At 37.1% G+C, this 22,567-nt stretch overlaps 5 protein-coding genes across 5 annotated transcripts; 2 read left to right on the plus strand and 3 right to left on the minus strand.

Annotated features, from left to right (window-relative positions):
• Positions 1-1,812: 1,812 nt before the first annotated feature.
• LOC119082725 (glucose-induced degradation protein 8 homolog) lies at positions 1,813-3,129 on the minus strand. Its single transcript, XM_037192315.1, has 4 exons — positions 2,932-3,129; positions 2,548-2,770; positions 2,311-2,482; positions 1,813-2,229 (listed from the first exon to the last, which is right to left on the minus strand). The coding sequence occupies exons 1-4, from the start codon at positions 3,044-3,046 to the stop codon at positions 2,056-2,058; spliced, it is 684 nt and encodes a 227-aa protein (XP_037048210.1). The 5' UTR covers positions 3,047-3,129; the 3' UTR covers positions 1,813-2,055.
• A 3,059-nt stretch (positions 3,130-6,188) lies between these two features.
• On the minus strand, positions 6,189-9,335 carry LOC119082822 (calcineurin B homologous protein 1). The gene is made up of 4 exons (XM_037192477.1): positions 9,148-9,335; positions 7,647-7,837; positions 7,506-7,578; positions 6,189-7,433 (listed from the first exon to the last, which is right to left on the minus strand). The coding sequence occupies exons 1-4, from the start codon at positions 9,212-9,214 to the stop codon at positions 7,195-7,197; spliced, it is 570 nt and encodes a 189-aa protein (XP_037048372.1). The 5' UTR covers positions 9,215-9,335; the 3' UTR covers positions 6,189-7,194.
• A 1,570-nt stretch (positions 9,336-10,905) lies between these two features.
• Positions 10,906-12,472, plus strand: LOC119082649 (mediator of RNA polymerase II transcription subunit 27). Its single transcript, XM_037192232.1, has 6 exons — positions 10,906-11,169; positions 11,242-11,380; positions 11,672-11,793; positions 11,860-11,953; positions 12,018-12,236; positions 12,304-12,472. Exons 1-6 carry the CDS (start codon positions 10,997-10,999, stop codon positions 12,433-12,435), a joined length of 879 nt encoding a protein of 292 aa, XP_037048127.1. The 5' UTR covers positions 10,906-10,996; the 3' UTR covers positions 12,436-12,472.
• Positions 12,473-12,724: 252 nt separating this feature from the next.
• Positions 12,725-14,771, minus strand: LOC119082304. Its single transcript, XM_037191795.1, has 2 exons — positions 14,570-14,771; positions 12,725-14,087 (listed from the first exon to the last, which is right to left on the minus strand). Exons 1-2 carry the CDS (start codon positions 14,679-14,681, stop codon positions 12,760-12,762), a joined length of 1,440 nt encoding a protein of 479 aa, XP_037047690.1. The 5' UTR covers positions 14,682-14,771; the 3' UTR covers positions 12,725-12,759.
• Positions 14,772-17,657: 2,886 nt separating this feature from the next.
• Positions 17,658-21,620, plus strand: LOC119081884 (exostosin-2). Its single transcript, XM_037191117.1, has 8 exons — positions 17,658-18,272; positions 18,331-18,540; positions 18,598-18,931; positions 18,994-19,236; positions 19,654-19,837; positions 20,258-20,417; positions 20,479-20,629; positions 20,764-21,620. The coding sequence occupies exons 1-8, from the start codon at positions 17,773-17,775 to the stop codon at positions 21,112-21,114; spliced, it is 2,133 nt and encodes a 710-aa protein (XP_037047012.1). The 5' UTR covers positions 17,658-17,772; the 3' UTR covers positions 21,115-21,620.
• Positions 21,621-22,567: the final 947 nt, after the last annotated feature.

The raw sequence follows: 22,567 nt of genomic DNA on the forward strand, positions 1-22,567 counted from the left end.
TTGTTTTAACTGTATTTCTATATACAGATGTGGTATTGGGTTCAGGAATGAATGTGTTAAGACGTAGAAAAGACGAGAAGAAGACAATTGCTTCATGGATTGGCAAATTATGATTCACTTCAGGTTATACTCTTCAATGAGTAGAGTATATAGAAGAGAAACGGGCAAGGTAGGTTTAGTCCCAAACCCTCTTAAGACGATGGATCGTATATTATTACGACTGCTGAATCATAATGAGCTGAATCTTGAGGCGCTGAGTCCTGAATCGTGAAAAATTCAATTGGACTGGGAAGAATACAGCTGACGCCGAAATAAAGAATGAATTGAAAGGACAATGAACTTCCACCAAAAGTCTAAAAGGGTGTTTTTCCGTGATTTACTGCCGCTACAGGTTATGGGCATACGTGTGTGTGGGTTCATTGGATAGGTATTGACCAGTAGATACGGATTATCTGTGACAGATATCGTACATTATCTGTACCATTGTTCGAAAATGACAAAAATAATTTTTCAGTCAAAAGCCATAAATTTTTGTGAGCTTCAAAGCGGGATATCTCACACCTGGCGAATATTTATCTTTAGATCAGTGGATACAGACATCAAAAACATTATAATTCGTGCATTATTTTGTCTTCGAGTGAAGGAACCTGTCTTCTATGGCAAGTGGGGTATTATTGTAAAACTAGGTTAAACCTCTATCCACTAATCTAAAGATAAATATTCGCAAGGTACGAAGCTCACACAAAATTTCCGGTCTTTGACTGAAACATTATTTTTGTTATTTTCGAACAAAGGTACAGAACTTGTAAGATATCCTGCCCCGTATCTACTGGTCAATACCTATCCAATGAACCAATGATTACATATATGTCCATAGCCCGCAGCAACAGTAAATCATGGACAAAAAACACCCTTTTTTGACTTTTGGTGGAAGCTCACAAGCCGATAAAAAAATATTAAAATTAAACAATTGCGGTTTTAGACTCTTGGCGACAAGAGCTATCTGGGCATGTAAACAAAAAGTTCGCTAAAAAATAGCTCCGACGGAGCCAGGTCCACTTTCAAAAAAATCCCTCAAAGCTATTTCTGTCAATCAGCTCGCTTCACTTTTATGCTCCACGTTCCACACATTTTCACCAATACAATACGAAGGTCAAATGTTCCAGTTCGCTCAGTTCCAGGGAACTTCTGTTATCACCGAATTGCGCACGTGAAAAATTATGAACCACCGATGAATTACATTGAAAATAGTTCTTTCTTGTGTGTTCATCGCTTCAGGTGAATGAGAAACATTTTCCATTACTACTGACAATACAAATATGACACGATAGCGAGGTTAAGAAAATCGATTCACTCAGCCCAATTTCGCTACTCAAAGCTGTGAAAGTCGTGATAGCTGAGAGTGAAATCTGCTAAATATTGTCTTCCTGATTCCTTGTCCAAGGAACAACCTTGCGATTCGCTTTTTACATTGTTCCCCTTCCCGCTATATGAGTGATTGTTCTAATCACTGGGATCATAAAACTTTTTTGTGTCCAGATTTCACCCCGTGCTCTCAATATATCGATAGCAAATCGAACTGTTGTTACACCATGGAGAGCAGACCATTCGTTGTTTTTCCATTGGCGCAAATGTGAGATTATATCCAAATTTATCCCGAAATTTTTGAGCTGGATATCATTCAAAGCGATGACACGGGTGACACGATCAAGTCGAAATGATGCAAGTCGAAATGATGCAAGTCGAAATGATGCAAGTCGAAATGATGCAAGTCGAAATGATGAACAGCACTTATTGAAGGAAAAAGAGAACTTACTGAGGATAGTCCAATAAATTTATTGCATTTCTCTGTAGTCCATGAAAAACAAAAAGTTGAATTTATAGCAGAAGACATTCTGAAAGTGACCTCAGCCACACACACACATAAGGTGTCTTTCGTTTTAGTCAGCTGCTGATGCATTTAATACATAAAATTGTTAAAAATGTGTTTAACCTAAACGAAAAAACCGACGCGATATATTTACAAGCAAAAACCTAGCGCCAAATGCAACCACACTATTTCGGATCGATTTGAGCCGACGAGAGTTCGTTCATTTTGGGATAGTTGATGCTTTTCTTGTCTAGTTCGGCCTGGGCCCATAATATCAGCTTAAGTAAATTTATGATCCGTGGAGTCGTTTGTTCGTAGTGTTCATTCTTCAGAATGGCCGCATTCAGTTCACTGGCCACCTGTGGAAAAGTAAACCATCCAATTTGAAATCATGTAAATATTCATCAAAATGACAACAACGCATCGACACATCAACTGACCTTTTGTCGATGAGATTGCTCTAATAAATCGGAAAATGGACTCTTCTGCGGCTGTTCAAATGCCAGCAATGCCAATGTTCTTTCCAATTCACTCAACACTTCCGGATTGCTTTCACCCGCCTCTGACATCTGTGTCTGTGCAAATGTCAAAGCATCTTCAATTTTGCCAGCTCTGAAAAGTGGCGAAATTCAACGAAGTCAAACAAAATGCGCTCCGACATGGAGGTCGTCATTTACCTGATCAGTTCGATGAGATGTAACTGTTGCAAGTGAAAGTACAAGTAACGATCATTGTCCAACAGTTCCGGATGCAATTGATTGACGAGATGCGTTGCCTCTTGGACCCGACCACTTTGAACCGCATCTCGGATTAATATTCGATTGTCAAGGGTGTTTAGTTCAACGGTTGGTTCAACGCCAGCTTCCGATTGAAATTTTTCGGCAGCCTCTTTGAATCCTTCTGTATACAGTGCAACGCAATACAAACAACAAAGGAAGACGAAAAAAAACTTTATGAAAATTTCAATCACTTTTTTACATCTTCGACGAAGACAAAAAAAAAAGAAACAACAACACAACAATGAAATGTCTACAAACAAAATGTATATAAATAATGCTGACCTGTTACCAAATAATTCATAATCAACTTGTTCATATCAGCCTGTTTGAATTTGAAATTCTCCAGACGTGATTGCCATTCTTTGGATGTATTATCCGATTTATCATTGAAACTCATGGCTGTGATTTCAAAATCTTAAATTAGTGATTTGCTGCGATGTTCAAAATATTTTCTCAAAATGACTAGACTCATTTGACAGTCGCAGATGACAGTTTGACATAGTGCAGGGAGGAACAAACGCCATCTCTTCCTTTCATTTAAATCGAAAAAATTGCATAGAAACTTGGGCCATCTGTTTTCAGATAGGCACGATATTTTGTTGAACAGAAGTGGTGAACTATTTTAAAAAAATAGCTAAACCGCGACGGGGTCTGAATAGCATCACAGAGAATAACCTCCCCACCAATATCTTCCTCGAATTAGATGATTTGAACGAAAATGGTTTACTATTTTTGGTCACGTCACCTGTCCACCCTCCCCTTCATTATCCATTTCGTGAAACGCTACATCTCCCAAATCTGTTGTGGCTTCCATTGCAATGTCACCGTCATTGCTAAAATCCGATGGGGTTTGCAACGAAGCTTCCAACCGACCATCATTGTTCAAATCGAAACTTGTAGATTCTTTATCTTGCGAATTCGCTGAGAGTTGCGTAGAATTCCAACGTTTGGCAGCATTTCGTCGAAATGCAGCCATCTGTGCTGCACTCTTCTTTGGCCGTAGTCTCGGCATTTTTCGAGAAACTTCCATAAACTTAACTTTTTCAAAATGGTGTCAATGGCTTGATGTACAATAACTGGATGAATGTGAATTGTCATTCGATTGAAGCGCTGTAGTAGCACAGTTAGTGATTTACATTGTTTATACAGAATTTCGTCGTACATTGTAATCTTACTGTAAACCTGTCGCAAATATTTTGTGCTACATGATTCGAATCACTAATCGAAAAGTAGATGTTTAGTGAAATGAAATCAATTTTCTTTGAGATTGAAAGCAATTGTTATACTTTCCTAAGCCGAATTTGCTAAAAAAAAACTTTCTCAGGTATAAATATGTGTAGAAACAACGTTTCAGTATAAAAAGAAAAAAATTTTATGAAAGACGCGCAACAACAATGAATAGATCTTGGAGGATAAAAAATAAAATGTGTGAAAAGCTTGCACACACCACCCACTGAAGTGAAATTACTCTCGAATTAAATGCTAAAAAATCCACTAAATTTGGGTTCACTGATCTTCACAACTTGACAACCTGACTCGACTTTAAAATAATGTGATCTCTGAACAGCTTATAAGAGAATATTATACGAATCCACTATTCATTCACTCTTGTGGGATGTAGCTGTCCGGGATACCATGGCTGCATCAATGAGAGCACGGTCCATTGCTGAAAAAGCAGAGAGACATAAGCATAACCACTACATTTCTTTGAAACAAAATTATTTGCTAACCTCACTTGCTTTCGGGAATTTAGGTTGCATGGGTTCGGAAACAAAGAAATTTATTGCTAAATTGGGCTCTTTTTAATGAAAAAAGCAACGGGTGAGGTAAAACCGAAAGAATACCTTTTGCAAAGAATCTCGATCGCAATTCAACGTGGTAACGCTGCTTGTATTTTGGGAACATTAGGTAAGAAGAAGATTGATGATGTTTACTGTTTTCTTTTTAAAGATTTTCCTTTTTATTTTAAGATAAGCGAAAAAAAGACTGCTCAAACTGCACAGCCAGTAAAAAATCGATCTTTTCAAAAAACAGAAATTACAATAAATAAAAATCGTCCACTCTATTCCTTCCCAACGTTCCAAGAATACAAGCTGCGTTTCCTCTTTGAATAGCAATTGAAATTCTTTGCAATAAATAATCTGTTGAACGCTTTTCCCCTGATGCTTTTTTCATCAAAGATCCTAATTTCGTGACAAATTTCTTTGCTTCTGGGCCCATGCAACCTAAAGATTCAAAAGCAAGCGGGGTGAATAAATAATTTTCTTTAAGTTTTCTATAATGATTATGCTTTAATCTCTCCGCTTTTTCTGCAACTGAGCGTGCTTTTTAAGAAGTTTCACCAATGTATGAAGGAGCCAACGTATCACGCGCTGTCACATCCCATAAAAGAGATATACCATGACTCCACGGAATTAGAGTCATACCATCAGGTCTTTTACCGTCATCTCTAGAAATTCCTGGTGGCTGTAACAAAGTTGGAAAATCTGCAGCAGAAAAAGCATGAGAAAACTCTCTGTTTACAGAATCATGTCGCGGCGTTATTCCTGTCTTAAGCTTGCATGATAATCCATGCAAACCGTCCTTTTTAACTAACTCACCACAGACACACCTATACTCCTCGCATAATTGGGATCCTAAGCGCAGACCAACAGCAATTCTCGCAGCATTGTTATCTGTAGTTTTTAATTTTTGAATTTTTTGAAAAGATCGATTTTTTTACCGGCTGCGCCATAATTGTGAGCAGTCTTTTTTGTCGCATTTAAAATAATAAAGCTATTCAAAGATTTATGTAAACTCTACCTTATGAGTCTACACTCGATCCGATTTTGCAGGGACTTACCTTGACTAAAATCGACTTTCAGCAGTCACATTTTCAACTAAATTATCTCGTTTTTTAGCTAGTGGAGAAATTATGCTTGGAAAATACACTTTACCACATCGTTCGCGACAACTGCTGTCATTTCCATGCAATATTATGTTTTCTATTTCCACTATATCTGATTTCTTTCCGCGTAGTTGATTTTTTTTTTTAATGTTTAAATGTGCGAGGCTATGTAACGTCGAAATGTGATAAGGGGCCGTTCATAAATTACGTAACGCTAGAGGGGGGAGGGGGGGGTATGAGGCAAGCGTTACGGTTCTAACAAAATTGGGTCAAACTTGACCCTTTTAGCGTTACAGACCCGGGGGGGGGTCTGAAAAATGTTGATTTTTGCGTTACGTAATTTATGAACGGCCCCTAAGATGTGGCACAATCTTTGCTATAACGTTCAGGCGGCATCTTTTACTTTCTAAGCTTTTGCCAGACGGATAGTAGACTAAAAAGCTTCTGTCCCTGTCACTTTTCTTTATAAAAAAAAATTTGATGGAACAATCACCTTCTGAACCGCACATGAACCCCCCACTGATAATGTTTGATTTTATATTTAAAATAAAACTTTCAATTATCTCAAAGTTTTTACATGTTATCCTCGATGACAAAACGTTTTGCATGGGTCGCCTCTAACAAATTTCCAATTTCGATACAACGTTTGTTTTTCTTTGGTTAAGTATTTTTTTATTGTGACACAATGTTCAATGAACAAAATAAAAGCTGTAACATAAGTACCAATGCACCTTCTTTAAGATTGTTGTGGAAATATGCACCAGCTGGTTCTCTTCAGACATTCAGACTATAAACAGTTTTATTACAGTAAAGTAGTAATTTGAATGTCGAACTATGAAGCAGCTAGTGCAAATTTGGCACCATTCACTATATTGTAAATTTTCATTAAAAGTCAATCATTCCTCTAAAATTAATTAATTAATAAAGTCGGGTTGATAGTAAATTTTTCTAGGACATTTTTCTAGGACCCATGAAAAATTCCCCAATAATGCACATGATTGTTTATCACATTTATAAGCCTATCGCAATTGAATTTGCATAAGAAACATGGAGACATAATCAATTTCTTCTTTTTGAAATTCCATTAAATCAAAATAATAATAAAAAACAACATGGAAAGCATGCTCAGGATGACTTGAAATCGACTGGAATGGATTTCTGAAGAATGTTTCTGCAGAATAAAAATGCTGCCCAGGCTATACATACAATGTGTGGACTTCTAAGCCGGGACACAGTTTGTGCAAAATATACGTTTCTGTGCACAGCATTCCCTGCGTAGAAAATTGGTGTAAATTCTACAATTTTTCAAGTATTTTTAACGAGCTGTGTGAAATGAGAGCATTAAATGAACTCCTTTTTTTACATTGACTGTACATTGTCTAAATACGAGCATGTGATTTACAATGAACCTGAAGCTTTTTGAAATGTCTGTTTGAGCTTTAAAAATGTATTTGAAAAAGAAGTGTGGACCGTATGACAAACAGCAAGCTCACCTGCAGAACTTAATTTCTCATTTGTCATTCCGGTGATTAGCTAAATAAGCTGAAATGTGATAAACGTGTCATTGTCAACAAAGTGATATAATGTAACAAGTAACCCGGTAAAGTGTGTGTATGTGTAGTGTGTGCATAAATTAATACAAATTTTTTTTGGAATTTTTAATTCAAAAAACGAATGGACATTTTTCGTTCAACGTCGCATCGTTCCAACGCTTTGCAGAAATCATCAAACGAAATTTTCCCTTGACCACATTGGTCGGCTTCGATGATCGTTCGCTCAGCTATGCTAATCAATTGATCTTGGCTGATATTGGCACCGACCATCATATGCAATATGTTCAACAATTCATCTCTGGATATCGATTCGTCGTCGTCTAAATCGTACATTTTAAATGCGACTATTTGAAAATGGAAAAATTGGAAAAAATTAGAGATTTTGAATGGAAGGCTTAATCGAACTTTCGTTTTACATTTAAGTTTTTCCTGGCGATTATTCAAGGTATTCGTTTTTCCTGCCTTAATGGGACGGAAATGAGCCAACACCTAAATCGTTTCCCATTGTTTTTACTTTGCAATTATTTCTTTTGTATTTTATTTGATGAATCTGTTACCTTCATGAATTGTCGAAAATTGACCCTTTCATCATTGCTGTCGGCAAAGAAAGCATGGACGATTCTATCGCATAACGGATTAATGGCAAGTTCTGGTATTCGCAGGAAATCATCGCGAGATAGTGTTCCACAATCGGTGCGATCCAGTGATGTAAATCGAGAGTACAATCGTTCGATTTGGTTCGGAGTAACTGGAAACAATTATTTATCAAACGAATGCATACGAAACGCTTTTGTAATTAATGGTCATGCTGTCTGTCATTTACAGCTTATTTGTTAACAGCTTATGTTCCTCTTGCTGTAGTCAATTCAATAACTCAAAATCAGTGAATCGACTGTTAATTCACGTTTTATACTTGTTCAATTCGTGGTTAAATCTTTCAAGTGATCTGAATCTACTAAGGCCTATAAGAGTGGTTTAAGCCAACACCATCTCTGTAGATCGATAAAATTAAAAGCAATGAAAGTAAGGGGAAACCTTGTCTAGTCAATTTTATTCGGTCAGTAAATTTTTCCATCCTGATTCGATTGAACTTAGCACCTCCGTCATCTGTGTGATCGCTTGACTCTTTGAAAATAATTAAAATTTAAAATCTGGTCAGACTAGTTGTTGCAAAATAAGTGGTTCCGTAGCAGTCTTGTAAATAGATACTGGCGAGGCTGCGTTCAGCCCACCCTGTGAATTTTGGAAAAACCGGTTTTCCATTCAAAAATATTTCATGAAACCAGGACACCCTGAGCTGGATACGGATCTGTTCCATGGAAATGTGAACAGTTGCGAGGCACTCTGAATAGAATAAAGACATTGTTACATTGATCAGGTGTAACTTAAAGGATAGAAAACAGAAGCATTTACTCTAGTAAGATTTGGAAAGTTTTCAAGGTCCATTGCCAAAAGTGTCACTTCATTTCATAGTAAGAGAAGGATGCCTTCTGAGAAACTATGAGACGCTCAGAAGGATTATGTTACAGGGTAGGTACAGCTAGTTACACTCCAAAACATCAATTTAATATTGTGATTATGATGTTTTAAAACTCAGATAATTTTACGAAAAAATTGGTTCATCATCAGTGTATCGATATGGTTTTTTTATCATTTTTCAAGGGACAAATTGATATTTTGATCGGATAAATTCCAACCACTTAATTCCTGCAACATTACAAAATGAAGAAGAACTTTCAATTAAATGGAACAAAATAATCGAACTATTCACTCACATAGTCCACAAATCCAAAGGTACTTAATTGAAATGACAAAAATGTAACTGAAATCCGAATGATATTAAATCTCGTTGCTATACACATACACTATGACGTAACATCTAATGACTGGATGTATAAACAACACTATCTAGATTAAGTTACAAATTAAAAGTTTAATTTATGCTGTTGACGAAAGCAGTGTATGCATGTTTCAATGACAAACTCTGATGTTTAAATGGTCCACAATCGGAATGATTTTCTAGATTATACGAACAATGACTGTACAATAAATCCTTACATCCAGTTTCGTCCTGTATTTGAGCGATTTCTTCCTGTCGTAACAACAATGATGACTTATTTCCCATTTTAAACAAACTTTTTTTATCGTTCCTGCTATGTAATTATTGAATATAGGTACTGTATCACAAGTGGCAACAAAACACTACATGTATGTCCTCTTAAATTGGTATAATTTATGCAATGTGACAGTTATAGCGATGTGACATTTCAATGCATTGGTAGATATCGGAGATATTCTCTAAGTATGTACTAGATGCAAAAACAGCGTTATGGATAGTGTACCGATAGGATAATCATGTTTGGAAATTAAAGCTCGAAATGTAATCGATGTGCGTAAATTTTTATTACATTTCTAGTACATTTCGTCAATGTCAGCAATCTATTTTTTTGTGAAGCAACTCGAAACAGATCGTTCTGACCTGATCTGAATCTGAAAAAAGACGATCTGAAAATTTCAGATGCAGATCCAGATATAATGCGGCTTGATCTGATCTGAAATCTGAAAATTGGAAGCAGATCTGATCTGATTTGAAAACTGAAAATTTAAATCTGGAAATTTTCGGATCAATCTGAAATCTGAAAATCAATATGACTAAACAAATGCTAATTTATTAGAAATTCTTGAACTGCAAGGCTCCGCGAGTGCAGGGGAACTAATAAAATCAAAAATATATTATAGAAATATAGTAGCAAGTTTTGGAATTTCAAATTTTATTCTTGGGACTTAAGATCGCTTCAGATTATTCAGATTGGATCAGATCAGATCAGATTCAAGTCTTCAGATTTCAGATCAGAATCAGATCAGATCAAAATTTTCAGATCAGATTCAGATCGGGTAAATTTCAGATCAATCTGAAAAAATTTCGGATTGATCTGATCTGTTCCGAGCCCTAACTTCATGGCTATGACATTTCATAGATATCTGCCAGAGTGAAGTTATGTCACCTGAAAATAGAGCACAAAGTATGAAGTATGTACTGAAAAAATATATAGAGTGAATCGTGTTGTTGGTGTAGTATGTATTTTCAGCATTATTTCATAAACTGAACGTCCATCGAGATACTTTACATTGCTAGACTCTTTTTGTTCAAAAATATCTCCCATTGTTGGTTGACAAACGGTATCTTGTTATTCTATTCAAAACTACCAATCATTAGAGTATATAGTGTTATTTAGCTTTCCTCGTATTCGTTGCGAGATTAAATTGGGTTATTTCATTGATCATTATAACAGTCTATATATTCGACACAAAAGTCAGAGAAATTCTGACAGCTAACATATCTGACAAAAATATCAGACGTTTACTGACGCTGGTCTCGAGCAAGTTAAATTTAACCGCTTTTCACTCTCCTCAAACGCCCTATATGTTGAAACAACAGCAGCGCTACCATGACATCTCTAGAATGTAAAAAACCTTTGATAGCAATTTGCATTGCAAAGTGACGAGGTGTATTGATATGTTGAATGGTTATTCAATTATAAAAAATACTCTTAGAAGAAAGATGAAAGAAACGCCCACAGTTCCAATCAGCCATAAAAATTAAGGCATTCTTTTTCTCCTCTGATTCATCATCATCACAAACGTAAACAATTAAGTTAATTGAAGACGAATATCAGAAAGACCCTAAAAAGGTAACCTGGCCTTAAAACTCTTAAACATTTTGCCTCACGCAAAACTGACAGAACTCTTCGTGTCTAGTACTTCTTCAGGTTGTGCTATAATGACCATAATAATTATAAACAACTGTGGTGCATCCATAGATACATAATAATATGGACGTGCTGTCAAAATCCGTTTCGGTAGAAGCATCACACAGCCAAGAAGTTAAAAATATTCTTCTAAAACGATGGAGCAACTAAATTCGGCTTTGGTGTCCATCAAAGTTCTAAGGGCGCGTGTGGGTCAGGTATTCGAAACATTAGGAAGTGGCATTCGGGCTGAACATGGAGAAGAAGGAAGAGAGACGAAATTCCTAATGGAATTGCAAGAACTTCTCAATGCCGTCAATAATAACCTGAGGTAGTCTTTTTGTCATTTAATTATCATTGGATTGCAAAAAAAAAAAATGAGTTTCCAATCCGAATCATGTAGAGACTTGGAATCGATTGCCAACGGACTTACACCGGCCCCATTCAACTTGGGAAATACGTCGTATTTGTCTCAAGAAACCACCCAAGAACGCCAGGCATTATACTCGCAATTGGTCAACAGCTACAAGTGGATTGACAAGGTTTGAAGCTACTAATAGATTTCGTACAATCATGCATTTTTTGAGGGATGCAAGGTTTTTTAAATAGAGAAAACTATCGATCATATCAATCTGCTGATATTACTGTCGGTCGAAACAAGGATATAGCTCGTTATCCTCCTCAGTGAGAATATTTTGATGACGGTTCTTCTGATCAAAAAAAAAATTCATTCAGAAAGTGAGTTTAGGAAAAGAAAACCCGACCGAAAACTAGCTCCCGAAAATGTAGAGGTTGAAGTGTCAATTTTCCTAATTAATTTCATTTTTCTAAAGATTCACGAATACAGCCAGCTGGCAACACAAGTTCTGTCGGCAAATGGACTAAAGAGATCTTATTTCAACAGTACCAATAAAAGACGTCGACCGCTTACGTCGTGCCACAATGTGATGCCACCGTAAGTTTTAAAATTTGACGACAGAGGAAATGACTGACAGCCAACAATGTGTTACCTTTTTTACAGAGCTGTGGACAACGTTCTCAATAATATCGATAGAACCCTAAGTGATATGACAATAAAAGTATGGCGACCATTCGCTACAAACGCAATCGTTCATGTAAATTGAATATTTAATTCAACACAAGTCAGTGAAAAGACTTCTAAATTTCGCTTATTTCTAGGTAATTCTGGGCAGAGTTTTGAAGGCCGCGTTCGTATTTAAAGGAATTATGATCGAGTGGATCACAGTTAAGGGATTCGATGAGAATTTCGATGAAATCGACGATTTATGGACTGAGTCGAGACACAAAGTGTTTCGAAAAGTTCAAAATCATACGCACTCAGGGATGCTACACTTTTACTCGCCAACCTTACCCGATTTAGCTGTTAGAAGTTTCATGGTACAGTTGCAAATTCAATTTCTTTAATAGAACGTGCTGAGCTGAACGCGTTATTTATACCTTACAGACTTGGATTCACAGCTACAACCGATTGTTCTGTGACCCTTGCAAAAAATGCGGAAATCATTTGCTGAATGCTTTACCACCGACTTGGAGGGATCTTAGGACTTTGGAACCGTTTCATGAAGAGTGCAAATAGTTGAGATAAATAAAAATCGAATTCGTGAACGTCAATTTGGCATTTCGTCATTGGGAGAAAAAAATTTCAATCGAAAGTCTCTTACCTCTACCTCATGTAGAATTTTGCTTCTTCTGATTGTTACCCCTTGCATGTTCGACTTCTCGCTTCAAATGTTTTGAATTTTACTTCCAACTTCGTTGTACGTTTTAGACTTTAAGGGTTGCTACGTCAGCTGATTATGTATTTCTGTATAAAAGTGGCGAATTCTGGGACCCGATGAGCGGAAGCTGATTTTAAATCTCGCATTCTTCTCAAACGAACATTTATTGCATGTTGACAATCTTAGAGTTTTATATAGTCTGCATGATGTGGATGAGCTTGCATCGAATAAAATGTTGGAAAATCTGGCGACAATTCACTATCAGGGAAATTTGGATTGAATAGCTGATCGTATGTGAAGCTCCTCATATTCGGATCGACTTTGAATACGTGCATGGATCGTGTGCCAGCAAACTGTGCTAAGCCGAACTGAAGGAAGTAGTTCAGTACAACGAATCGGTTTTCTCCTGGTGGAATCATAACCACATGTGTGCCGGTATTGTTAGCATTTGCGGCACAGTATTCAGGAAACGTAGTAGTTCCTGGCAGGCCAGGAATTTGAATCGGCATATTTGCAATTGAGCTGTCTGTACAAAAGTCAAAGGTGAATAGAATGTTAGGTTCCTCGGGTACGCTAATATCAACAAGCAATAGGAACCGCATTTGAAAGGACATGATGGCAAGCTTCCCACTTTCAAATATGGATATAATTCCTGCACTAGGCTTGATATCGTATCCATTGACAACCGACGCGTCAAGAACGGGTACTGGTTCCGGAATTCCTGGTGTAATGAGATATATTAAGTTCGTGTTAGTGCCACAAGCGTATACGCGTCCTAATGGGTCATTTGGAATAGGCTTCAGTTCCATAAAACCGATTCCTGATCCCAGACCAGTTTCAGGATTTGTAGGGTAAGGAAAGTTAAATGTTCGTTGCAAACTCCCGTCGGGATAGAAATGTCTGACGGTACTTTGGAAAACTATTTTTGATGGATCGGTTTCCGTCAACGTGATTGGAACAATATAGTCCGCTGTGAAAATGGATCCATTAGTGAGCATACCAAACCCATGTGGATTAAAATTTCTTAAGCTTCTATCCTCTAAGAAAGAGGTTGCGGTACAATCAAGCGCATTTATCAACACCATGTCACCTGGCGAATTTGCAGTTTCGTCGCACATCATACTGGCAAGAAATGAATAAGGACCAATGGGTAGAAATTCGTCCGTACATGCCGACCCAGGCGCATCAATCGCACACAAATACTCCGGACCATCCAATGGATTTTCTGGGATTCTCCAGATGAAAATTTCTTTATTTCCTGATAGAAAACTGAGTAGGCCACCAGTTATGAAAAATTGTCCGTCTGAAGAAATGCCGGAATGATGCGGTTCATTGTTCGCCTGACCAACTCTATTTGAAGCGTCGGAAACAAGTGGTACAACTCGTAGAATCGATCCATATGTCGAAGACGTTTCGTCGAAATCAATTACAGCAACGAAATCGGCAGCGTTATTCACAGACGGTTCCTGACCAGACCACACATACAATACTGATGGGTTGGAACGTAGAACTGGAAGAAAATCACTGTTCATATTGAGTTGATTTTTTCAGTACAAGTATTGAACCATTTTTCGATACAAGTAATATAAGGGAGTCATTTGTCGAAGTAGATGTTAGCACCTAAGAGTAATTATAACTAGAGAGAAAATTTCGAACAAAATTACGAATAATTACTCTTAGTTTAGCACACATCGCGTGCGAATAGGTCGTCTTCATTACGTATAATTGGGCAACGAAGAGGATGTGATCATTTATCACATTCATTTCAACATTACTTGGTCGAAACCTTTCAAAAAGCTACAGCACTAGTCTGCGTGAGACCTTCATTTCAATACTATAAAATTGCACATGGAAAGTATCAAAGGCTCTATACCAGGCAAAAATTGGCCATTTATTAAACGTCGGAAAAACAGCACTATAGACGAGAATAGATCACAGACCATAGTGTCTGGGTGTATTTCTTGCATCAAGATTACAAAATAATTTACAAACCTTCAGTCCTGTTCCCAGTACTGGATTCACTTAGGTGCAGGCATGTATAAAACAGGATTAATACTGCAAAAAAGCGAGACGTAAGTAACGCTGGTCCTAGGAACACTTTCATTTCGTTCGTGAAAATAGACTACTTCGATAGTCGGTGATAAAAAACCTATCATGCAAAAACACCGATAACAAATCAATATCAAACTCACTTCTCACAAAATATTCCAAATGTTTCAGCAAAAAAAAAGCAATCGTCAATGCAGTCATTTTCGCAGAGACAACGTTTTATATTGAGACCAATAAGCACTTCAAAGATAAACCCAACAGTACAACGTGCATGAATCCTCGTTTTAATCGCTCAAATAAAGAAGATCAGCAATTTTGACTGTCGCTATAATTGCGTTTGCGACCTTATTTTTGGGTGAAGTAGGGCATTGACATCGCGAAGATTAAAGTGTTTATTACACCGCGACCGCAGGTAAAATCATAGATTGTACCATTTCTATTACAGTAAATCTTGAATTTGGTTTAAAAAAAACAGAAGCCCATTGTTACAAACACGTTTTTAATTTACAAGAGCCGGCATGTGGTGGGGACTTAGCTACCTGAGACTCCTTGTGTAGGAATAGACAGTGTGGCGAGTTTTGCAATCGTACTGTCGATTTCTTCACTTGAATGAGCCAAATAAGTTATATATTTTGGTCCGTTTATGAAGTATATACTCAAGATGAATATTGTATTTCCTTGCCTGATAGTCCATACATTTAAAGGAAAAAAAAAAGATTTTTGCTTGGCTGTCTTAAAAATGTTAATTAGCGTAACTCTCTCATTTCGTTATAACATCGAGAATAACATTTCATTTTATCAGGTCAATTTAGCAATAGTGACGAAAAATAGGACGTTTTAACACTTTAATGGAACGCGAAAAGGCCGAAATTTCGAAATTTCGATACAAGTTGTGTTGTCACAAACATGTACAATTCGCGTAACGACGAAATGTCTTTGAATCATACGGCCAAAATACATAACCATACCCACATGCGGCCCTAATATGAATGCAGAGCCTAATATTAGGGAATTAATTCACAAAAAATTCGCAAAAATTTTGTATTTTAATTTTTCGCAATTCCGGTCCATAATCATCACCTTTCCATGCATCCATTTAATGTCGTTTTGAAGGTATTTATTTCACTGTATTCCTGGACACAGTGCGATATTAACTTTTTTTCGCACCAGGGCCTATTTTTGGTAAATTTTTACCAAAAAAAATTACCAAAAATAGGCCCTGTAAAAATAGGCTAAATTTTTATAAATAAAAATCTTGCATTGACCAAAAATCGAACCCCCGACACCAAAAGGTTTTTGAACACAAAGCAGCGACTATAGCCATTCGGCTATAGAGTCACACAATTATACCGAACTTATACAATGAAAGTAGAGAACAGGTATGGTCGATCGGCGAATTTGTCTTAAACGCACTCACATTTTATGTCAAAATAATATGAAAATGAGTGCGTTTAAGTACGAAAATCAAATTTTTATGTCCTCCTGGCGGACAATAGACCATACCTGCTTTACACTTTCATTGAACGTATATACTAAGCATTGACTACTCGATTTCATTCAACGCGTCTCTTTACATCACATTGCAATGTGTATTATAATGCAGCCTTCTTGATCGTTCAAATGAATTTATGTATACACAAGAATTTTGGAACAAAATGTAGGACATGTTTTGAATTGGAAAGGTGATTATGGCCCGACATTGCGAAAAACGTTGTATCTACCACGATAGGTATGCCGGTATTTTTTCGCACACGACGTCTTGTCGACCCGAGGCGAAGCCGACATCTAGTGCGAAAAAATACCTTCATACCTACCTTGGTAGATAAATAACTATTATAACTAAGTTCTCGTAAAACATCAGGAAAAGTTCAAAAACGTTTCAAAACTATGATTGAGCAAAGAAAAGTAGTAAAAATAGTAATTAGACTGACAAGATTTTTCATTATGCCACACATTTGAGTTGCATAATAGTTATTTATCTGTCTAGAACTATAATCTTGAGCTTATCCCTCTAGGGAGTTTTTGTTCATATCGATATATCTGTTATCGACAGATAAAATATGATATGCACCTATTGCCAGACTGTTATTTTGACGTATAGGCATCATGGCCCACGACTTCGGCTATGGCAATAATGTCCTACACGTCAAAATACCAATCTTGGCAACAGGTGCATAATATATATTACCCCTTAAGTGCGGCGAAAGTGAATTTTTCTTTTGCGGGTCCCTGCGAAAAATGAATTTTCGCAGCACATAAGAAGTAATAGTTATTTGTGTATCTGTTTTGGACGATTGTTTTTAGGCAATTTCGCTTGTTGTAGCCCGAACGAAGTGAGGGTTACATGCGAAAGTGCCTAAAATCAATCGTCCAAAACAGATACTCAAAAAATTTTTCATGTAAGGGGTCGAAAACCTGAGAAAAATATCGAAACTCCCTCATTTTCGGCCCCGACACATGAAAAATCCATTACATAACTCGGGATAAAAATGAAAAGTCTCGCGTTAGTGTGTTTATTGACCTCAGCCTCGCCTCAGATCAACAAAATTGACACGAAAAATCTACTATTCAACTTTTTATCCCTAGTGATGTAAAATACTAATTACATGTTTTTGAAACCTAAAGCAAATTTCATGTTTTCCCTAGGTGTGTAATAAGCCACTTCCGAACCTAGGGAAAACAAAAGCATGTAAATGAATTTTTTCCGGGAAACCTCACGTTTCATAACAAAAAATCATGGCAAAATATGTCATATTTCAGTTGTCAGGTGCACAAAAAAAAAATTGGGAATTAATTCTAAAATATTAAGTGTCCATTCCACTCAACAAAAAGTACTCCGTGAGAGAGCAAACTGTCATATAAACAAAGAAAAAATTTCAAAAATTCAATTTGTATCTCACACGGAGTACATTTTTGGTTAGAGGAAATTAAGCATTAGGCTCAGTATGAATGTATACGGATTCAAATCCACTAGGCTGCGTTCACTTCCACAATTGCATTATAATAATTTATTATCTTTAAAACTCGCAACACTGTTCAAAATTGACATTTCATTAAAATGAAAATATTTTATCACTGTGGAGCGCAGGATATCATAGTTTGTTTATGATGTGATTTTTGTTGAATTAAACTGAGCATAAACGAGGATGGGTATCATTCCAGCTAAAGTAGATAAGCACAACAAAACCCATTTTAAGCTTTTAACGCTCCTGTCGATATGTGCTTTCATCAGTTTTTGCCTAGTCCTAATTTTCAAACAATTGAACTCGTCCATAAAAATCAATCGAATCACTTTGGACTTATCTGACATCCCCGAAACAATACTGGTAGAAGATGCTGAATTGGCGAGAGCTCGGAATGGAAATTGTTCGTACTGGGATTGCTTCAATGTGTACAAGTGTGGACAGCGCGATCAGGACCGGATAGCGATCTATGTTTATCCGCTGCAAAATTATGTCGATACGAAGGGAACGCCCGCATTTACTTTAACCAGAGAATTCTATTACATTTTGAAGGCGATCACAGACAGTTCGTATTATACCCCTAATCCCAGTGAGGCGTGTATTTTCGTGCCAACAATCGACACACTGAATCAAAAATTAGTTCAACCAAATTTAGTAGCTAAGGCACTGGCATCGTTACAATAGTAAGTAATTTGAAGTAATTTTAGCTAAAGCACAAATTGTTGACACGGAAATGTTTAGCTGGGACAATGGAGAGAATCATTTGCTGTTCAACATGGTACCGGGAACATCGCCCGAATATAGCACCATTATGGACGTCAATACGGACAGAGCTTTGATTGCTGGTGCCGGATTCGATACCTGGACGTATAGGTCCGGTTTTGATCTGTCGATTCCGTTTTACAGTTTAGCCTCGGAGAACGTTAAGTTTACACAAACTACTAACAATAGGTAAGTGACTACAACGTTTCCATACACGGTAGCACTTTATTCATTTCAAATGTTTAGGCCACATTTCCTTATATCATCACAAACAAACCTAAACGATCGACAAAAGCGCACTTTACAAGACATAGCGGAGACTAACAACAATTTTTTAATCCTACAAAAATGTGCCACCATCCAGAGCAATCAAGCGTCCGATTCGAATGTTATTGAAAAAGATGTCCGTTGCAGTTATCCCGACAGTGTTGCATATGAATATCCGCAGATCTTGACTCAAGGCACATTTTGCCTGATTGCACGCACAACCCGTTTAGTTCAAACGAATCTGTTGGAATCTCTAGCAGCCGGTTGTATACCCGTTACACTGGCCGATAATGTTGTGCTGCCATTCAATGAGGTCTCATCTAACAACGTGATTCATTTCGAGCGACAATTTCACAGCCAAAGATTTACTTGCAGATAATTGACTGGACACTGGCATCGATATCGATTCGTGAATCAGATTTGCACTCCATTGTGACGGTTCTCAAGTCAGTTTCGAAAGAGAAAATTGAAGAACTACAGATTCAGGGACGATGGCTGTACGAGAAATACTTTTGCAACATTAGGCAAATTGTGCTGACAATGCTGGATGAATTGAACGATCGCGTCTTTCCGCATCTATCGAAAAACTACATGAACTGGAACATTCCAACAACAATTGTGAGTACATTAATCAATGAATATCTGCAAAATGAATAGCCGGTAGGAAGATATGTGACCTTGAAAACGATGTACGGCTAGAAGCAGCGGTAGCTTCTAAACTGTGATTATTCCGTTGTCATTTACAGTCAATAAGCAAACTTGTAGATCAAGAGACTTAAACTTACGTTTTCATAGTCACTGCACAATGAAGTATGATTGCTGAAGCAGCACTCCACGCAAATGAATCATGACATTTGCGATAATTATCATTTCTGCGAATCTTTGAGTAATTGTTTGTACATTGTTGAGATTATAGTAATATTATAGCCCTTTCCGTAGGTACGGGCCACAAACTTCCCGCTCGTCTGGTCCGGTTTAGCCTCAACACAATGAATAGATTTTCATCGTTAACTTTTGTCGTTTATTTACTTCCAGAAATCAACACAAAATCCATTATACCTGCCGCTAACTGCATCAAAAAGTCAGGGATTCACGGCAGTTATTTTGACTTATGATCGCATTGAAAGTTTGTTCATGTTGATACAGAAGCTGTCCTTTGTACCGTCTCTTCAGAAAATTCTTGTCATCTGGAACAATCAAAAGAAAGCTCCGCCACATGGTAAGTAAGATAAGGATCACTTACAAAAAATTTCCGTTACAAGTTACAATTCATTTTCGAGTCCTTCCACATCAATGAAATGTTAGCTTTCCTGGGTATGCTGACGAAAAGTGTCCGTTGAGATTTTTATTTCAGATTTCCTATTTTCTATGAACTTATGTCTCGTAGGATGGGATAGGTTTTCGAACAAAAAAGTAGTAACCAAATTTGGTTTTGACATCGCCTTAACCCAGTCTAATGAGTTTGAATTAAAGTTGTCTCTCTCTCACTTACGGCAATTGGGTTAAATTATAACTTCGCTACTTTACCTTCGGTAAAAATACTGCGCTAAATGCATAACACCCTAACATTTAAAAAAATCTACCAACTTCCGCGAAACTTAGCGGTCTGCATAATCGGAAACAAAATTGTACATTTCAGCGACAATGTTTCCAAAAATCAATAAACCACTGAAGGTTATTCGCACCAAGGCCAATAAATTATCGAACCGTTTCTATCCGTACGAGGAAATTGAAACCGAAGCAATTTTGACCATAGACGACGATATCGTCATGTTAACCGCCGATGAACTGGACTTTGGGTAAGATTTCATTTTGGAGCCGCGGGACCAACTCCGATTAACGGAAGAAATTTCAATTCAGATACGAAGTGTGGCGCGAATTCCCTGATCGAATAGTTGGTTTCCCAAGTCGTACACATGTTTGGGACAATGTAACAAATCGGTGGCGTTATGAGTCGGAATGGACAAATGAAATATCGATGGTCTTAACTGGAGCAGCTTTTCATCATAAAGTAAGTCCAACTTATTCAAAATACCATTTTACGCGACGTGGCTGTCAACACTGAGGTATTTGTTGAAAGTGCTGCCAGCCATGTCCACCTTTTAAGCGACCAAACAGGACACAGTAAGAATGGGTTGATTTTAGTATTGGAGCTACATGTACACAAACGCAATGCCAGGGGACATAAAGGATTGGGTCGACGACCACATGAATTGCGAAGATATTGCGATGAATTTTCTGGTAGCCAACATAACCAATAAGCCGCCAATCAAAGTAGCACCGAGAAAGAAATTCAAGTGTCCCGAATGTACCAACACGGAAATGTTGTCGGCTGACCTAAATCACATGATGGAACGATCGGCGTGCATTGATCGATTTGCTGGTATTTACGGTACAATGCCGTTAAAGACTGTCGAATTCAGGGCCGATCCTGTTTTGTATAAAGACAATTTCCCAGATAAATTGAAGCGATTCAATGATATCGGTAGCTTGTAGTCTTAATTAATTAATTAATCGAAATAGCATTCAATGATCCATGTGGACTGTGTACGACAAGTGAGATGTGTTTACTACATGTACGTACACAGACAAACATCTCGGATTTTATGCTTAATCTTTTGAATGTGTTATTAGCTGACGCTGTGTGAAATGCACTCAGGCCAGCAACCAAAGCATAGGAAATCGTGTGTATAAGTAAATCTAAATTCTGATTGCAACGTCAAACGTTGTAAATATTATATTCATTAACGTAACTGACAAGATACGTACAGCGCTGAAGAAAAGTTCCTAGCGACACTGAGCGAATACTCTCATCTATAAACCGTATGTGTAAAGGATTTTCTGCAGGTCCTTTTCAGTAGTAACGGTTTCGAGCAATATTATCTGACGATATTAACGGTGCCATAATGTAATCCACAAAAGATTTCAGTCTGCAATTTTTCTCTGTGTACAGTGATCAATAAATTTATAAAATGCGAGGCATCTTTAAACGAAGCGCAAGCACTTTTAACATATAATTTCTGTAACTGAGCGATCGATTTTGCGGTATATTTTCGTGATTTAACAGTTGCTGAGACAAAGTGACTGAAAATTTTGAACGCTACATGACCGTGATGTACTTAATCGCACCTCTTAATTGATACCTAACATACGAGGTGACAATACAAACTTTACTCATTCTACTACATACTTTGAATGATTTCGTTCAGGCGCCTCGTTTAAAGATGCTTTGGTAAATGTTTACATGTAACCTAACGAATAAAAGGTGAATTAAAATATGAAATTATCGAAAGTTTAACTGAAAGCTCAATTGTTTTACTCAAAAAATAATCTAAAAATGTTTCATTGAGATGAAAGGATCGCGGATGGCCAGAAAATGTGAGAAAAAATGATTCGAACCCTACCCGAATTTGACCTTATACCCCAATGAAAATTTGATTTTGCCTGGTTTCTGGTGAGTATCTTTTTGCATGACCCATGATAATACATCAGTCACTATTGAGACCTATTGATCGAAACTAGCTGTTTAATTTCCACTTAACGAAAAAGTACTCCGTGTGAGAAAAAATTGAATTGATTTTTTTTAATTTTTGCTTTGTACACTGTGAGAGAGCGAGCTGTCTGCTGTCAAATAAACAAAGCAAAAATTGAAAAAAAAAATCAATTTTGTCTTTCACACCGAGGACTTTTTTGGTAAGTGGAAATCAAGCATATTACGATGATCTACGATTTTTTTTCATTGAGTCGGGTTGTAGCGCGCGATTGACGTTGAATGGTGTTTTGGCCGTTTCTATACAATACCGTTTCTATACAATCTTTTTAAATTCTGAGAAACAAACAACGAAAGCTTTGAGAGCTTTTTGAAATAACGCTCGAAGTCCGTTAAGAGCCGTTCATAAATTATGTAACTCACACATTTTTTACAGTCCAAAATTTGTTTGATACACTG

The sequence above is a fragment of the Bradysia coprophila genome, chromosome X (genome assembly GCF_014529535.1).
Source record: "Bradysia coprophila strain Holo2 chromosome X, BU_Bcop_v1, whole genome shotgun sequence".
NCBI classification, from domain to species: Eukaryota; Metazoa; Arthropoda; class Insecta; order Diptera; family Sciaridae; genus Bradysia; species Bradysia coprophila.

Coding starts and splice junctions, on each gene's coding strand:
- LOC119082725 (XM_037192315.1), bottom strand. CDS start 3,046: ATGAGTTTCAATGATAAATCGGATAATACATCCAAAGAATGGCAATCA. Junction 2,771..2,931: donor TATGAATTATTTGGTAACAG/GTCAGCATTATT, acceptor CACTGTATACAG/AAGGATTCAAAGAGGCTGCC. Junction 2,230..2,310: donor AGCAATCTCATCGACAAAAG/GTCAGTTGATGT, acceptor ACTTTTCCACAG/GTGGCCAGTGAACTGAATGC.
- LOC119082822 (XM_037192477.1), bottom strand. CDS start 9,214: ATGGGAAATAAGTCATCATTGTTGTTACGACAGGAAGAAATCGCTCAA. Junction 7,579..7,646: donor ATTTTCGACAATTCATGAAG/GTAACAGATTCA, acceptor GAAACGATTTAG/GTGTTGGCTCATTTCCGTCC. Junction 7,434..7,505: donor TCGCCAGGAAAAACTTAAAT/GTAAAACGAAAG, acceptor ATTTTCAAATAG/TCGCATTTAAAATGTACGAT.
- LOC119082649 (XM_037192232.1), top strand. CDS start 10,997: ATGGAGCAACTAAATTCGGCTTTGGTGTCCATCAAAGTTCTAAGGGCG. Junction 11,794..11,859: donor TGCCACAATGTGATGCCACC/GTAAGTTTTAAA, acceptor CCTTTTTTACAG/AGCTGTGGACAACGTTCTCA. Junction 11,954..12,017: donor CTACAAACGCAATCGTTCAT/GTAAATTGAATA, acceptor GCTTATTTCTAG/GTAATTCTGGGCAGAGTTTT.
- LOC119082304 (XM_037191795.1), bottom strand. CDS start 14,681: ATGAAAGTGTTCCTAGGACCAGCGTTACTTACGTCTCGCTTTTTTGCA. Junction 14,088..14,569: donor TACTGGGAACAGGACTGAAG/GTTTGTAAATTA, acceptor ATTTTCTTCCAG/TTCTACGTTCCAACCCATCA.
- LOC119081884 (XM_037191117.1), top strand. CDS start 17,773: ATGGGTATCATTCCAGCTAAAGTAGATAAGCACAACAAAACCCATTTT. Junction 18,273..18,330: donor GCACTGGCATCGTTACAATA/GTAAGTAATTTG, acceptor GGAAATGTTTAG/CTGGGACAATGGAGAGAATC. Junction 19,237..19,653: donor GGAACATTCCAACAACAATT/GTGAGTACATTA, acceptor ATTTACTTCCAG/AAATCAACACAAAATCCATT.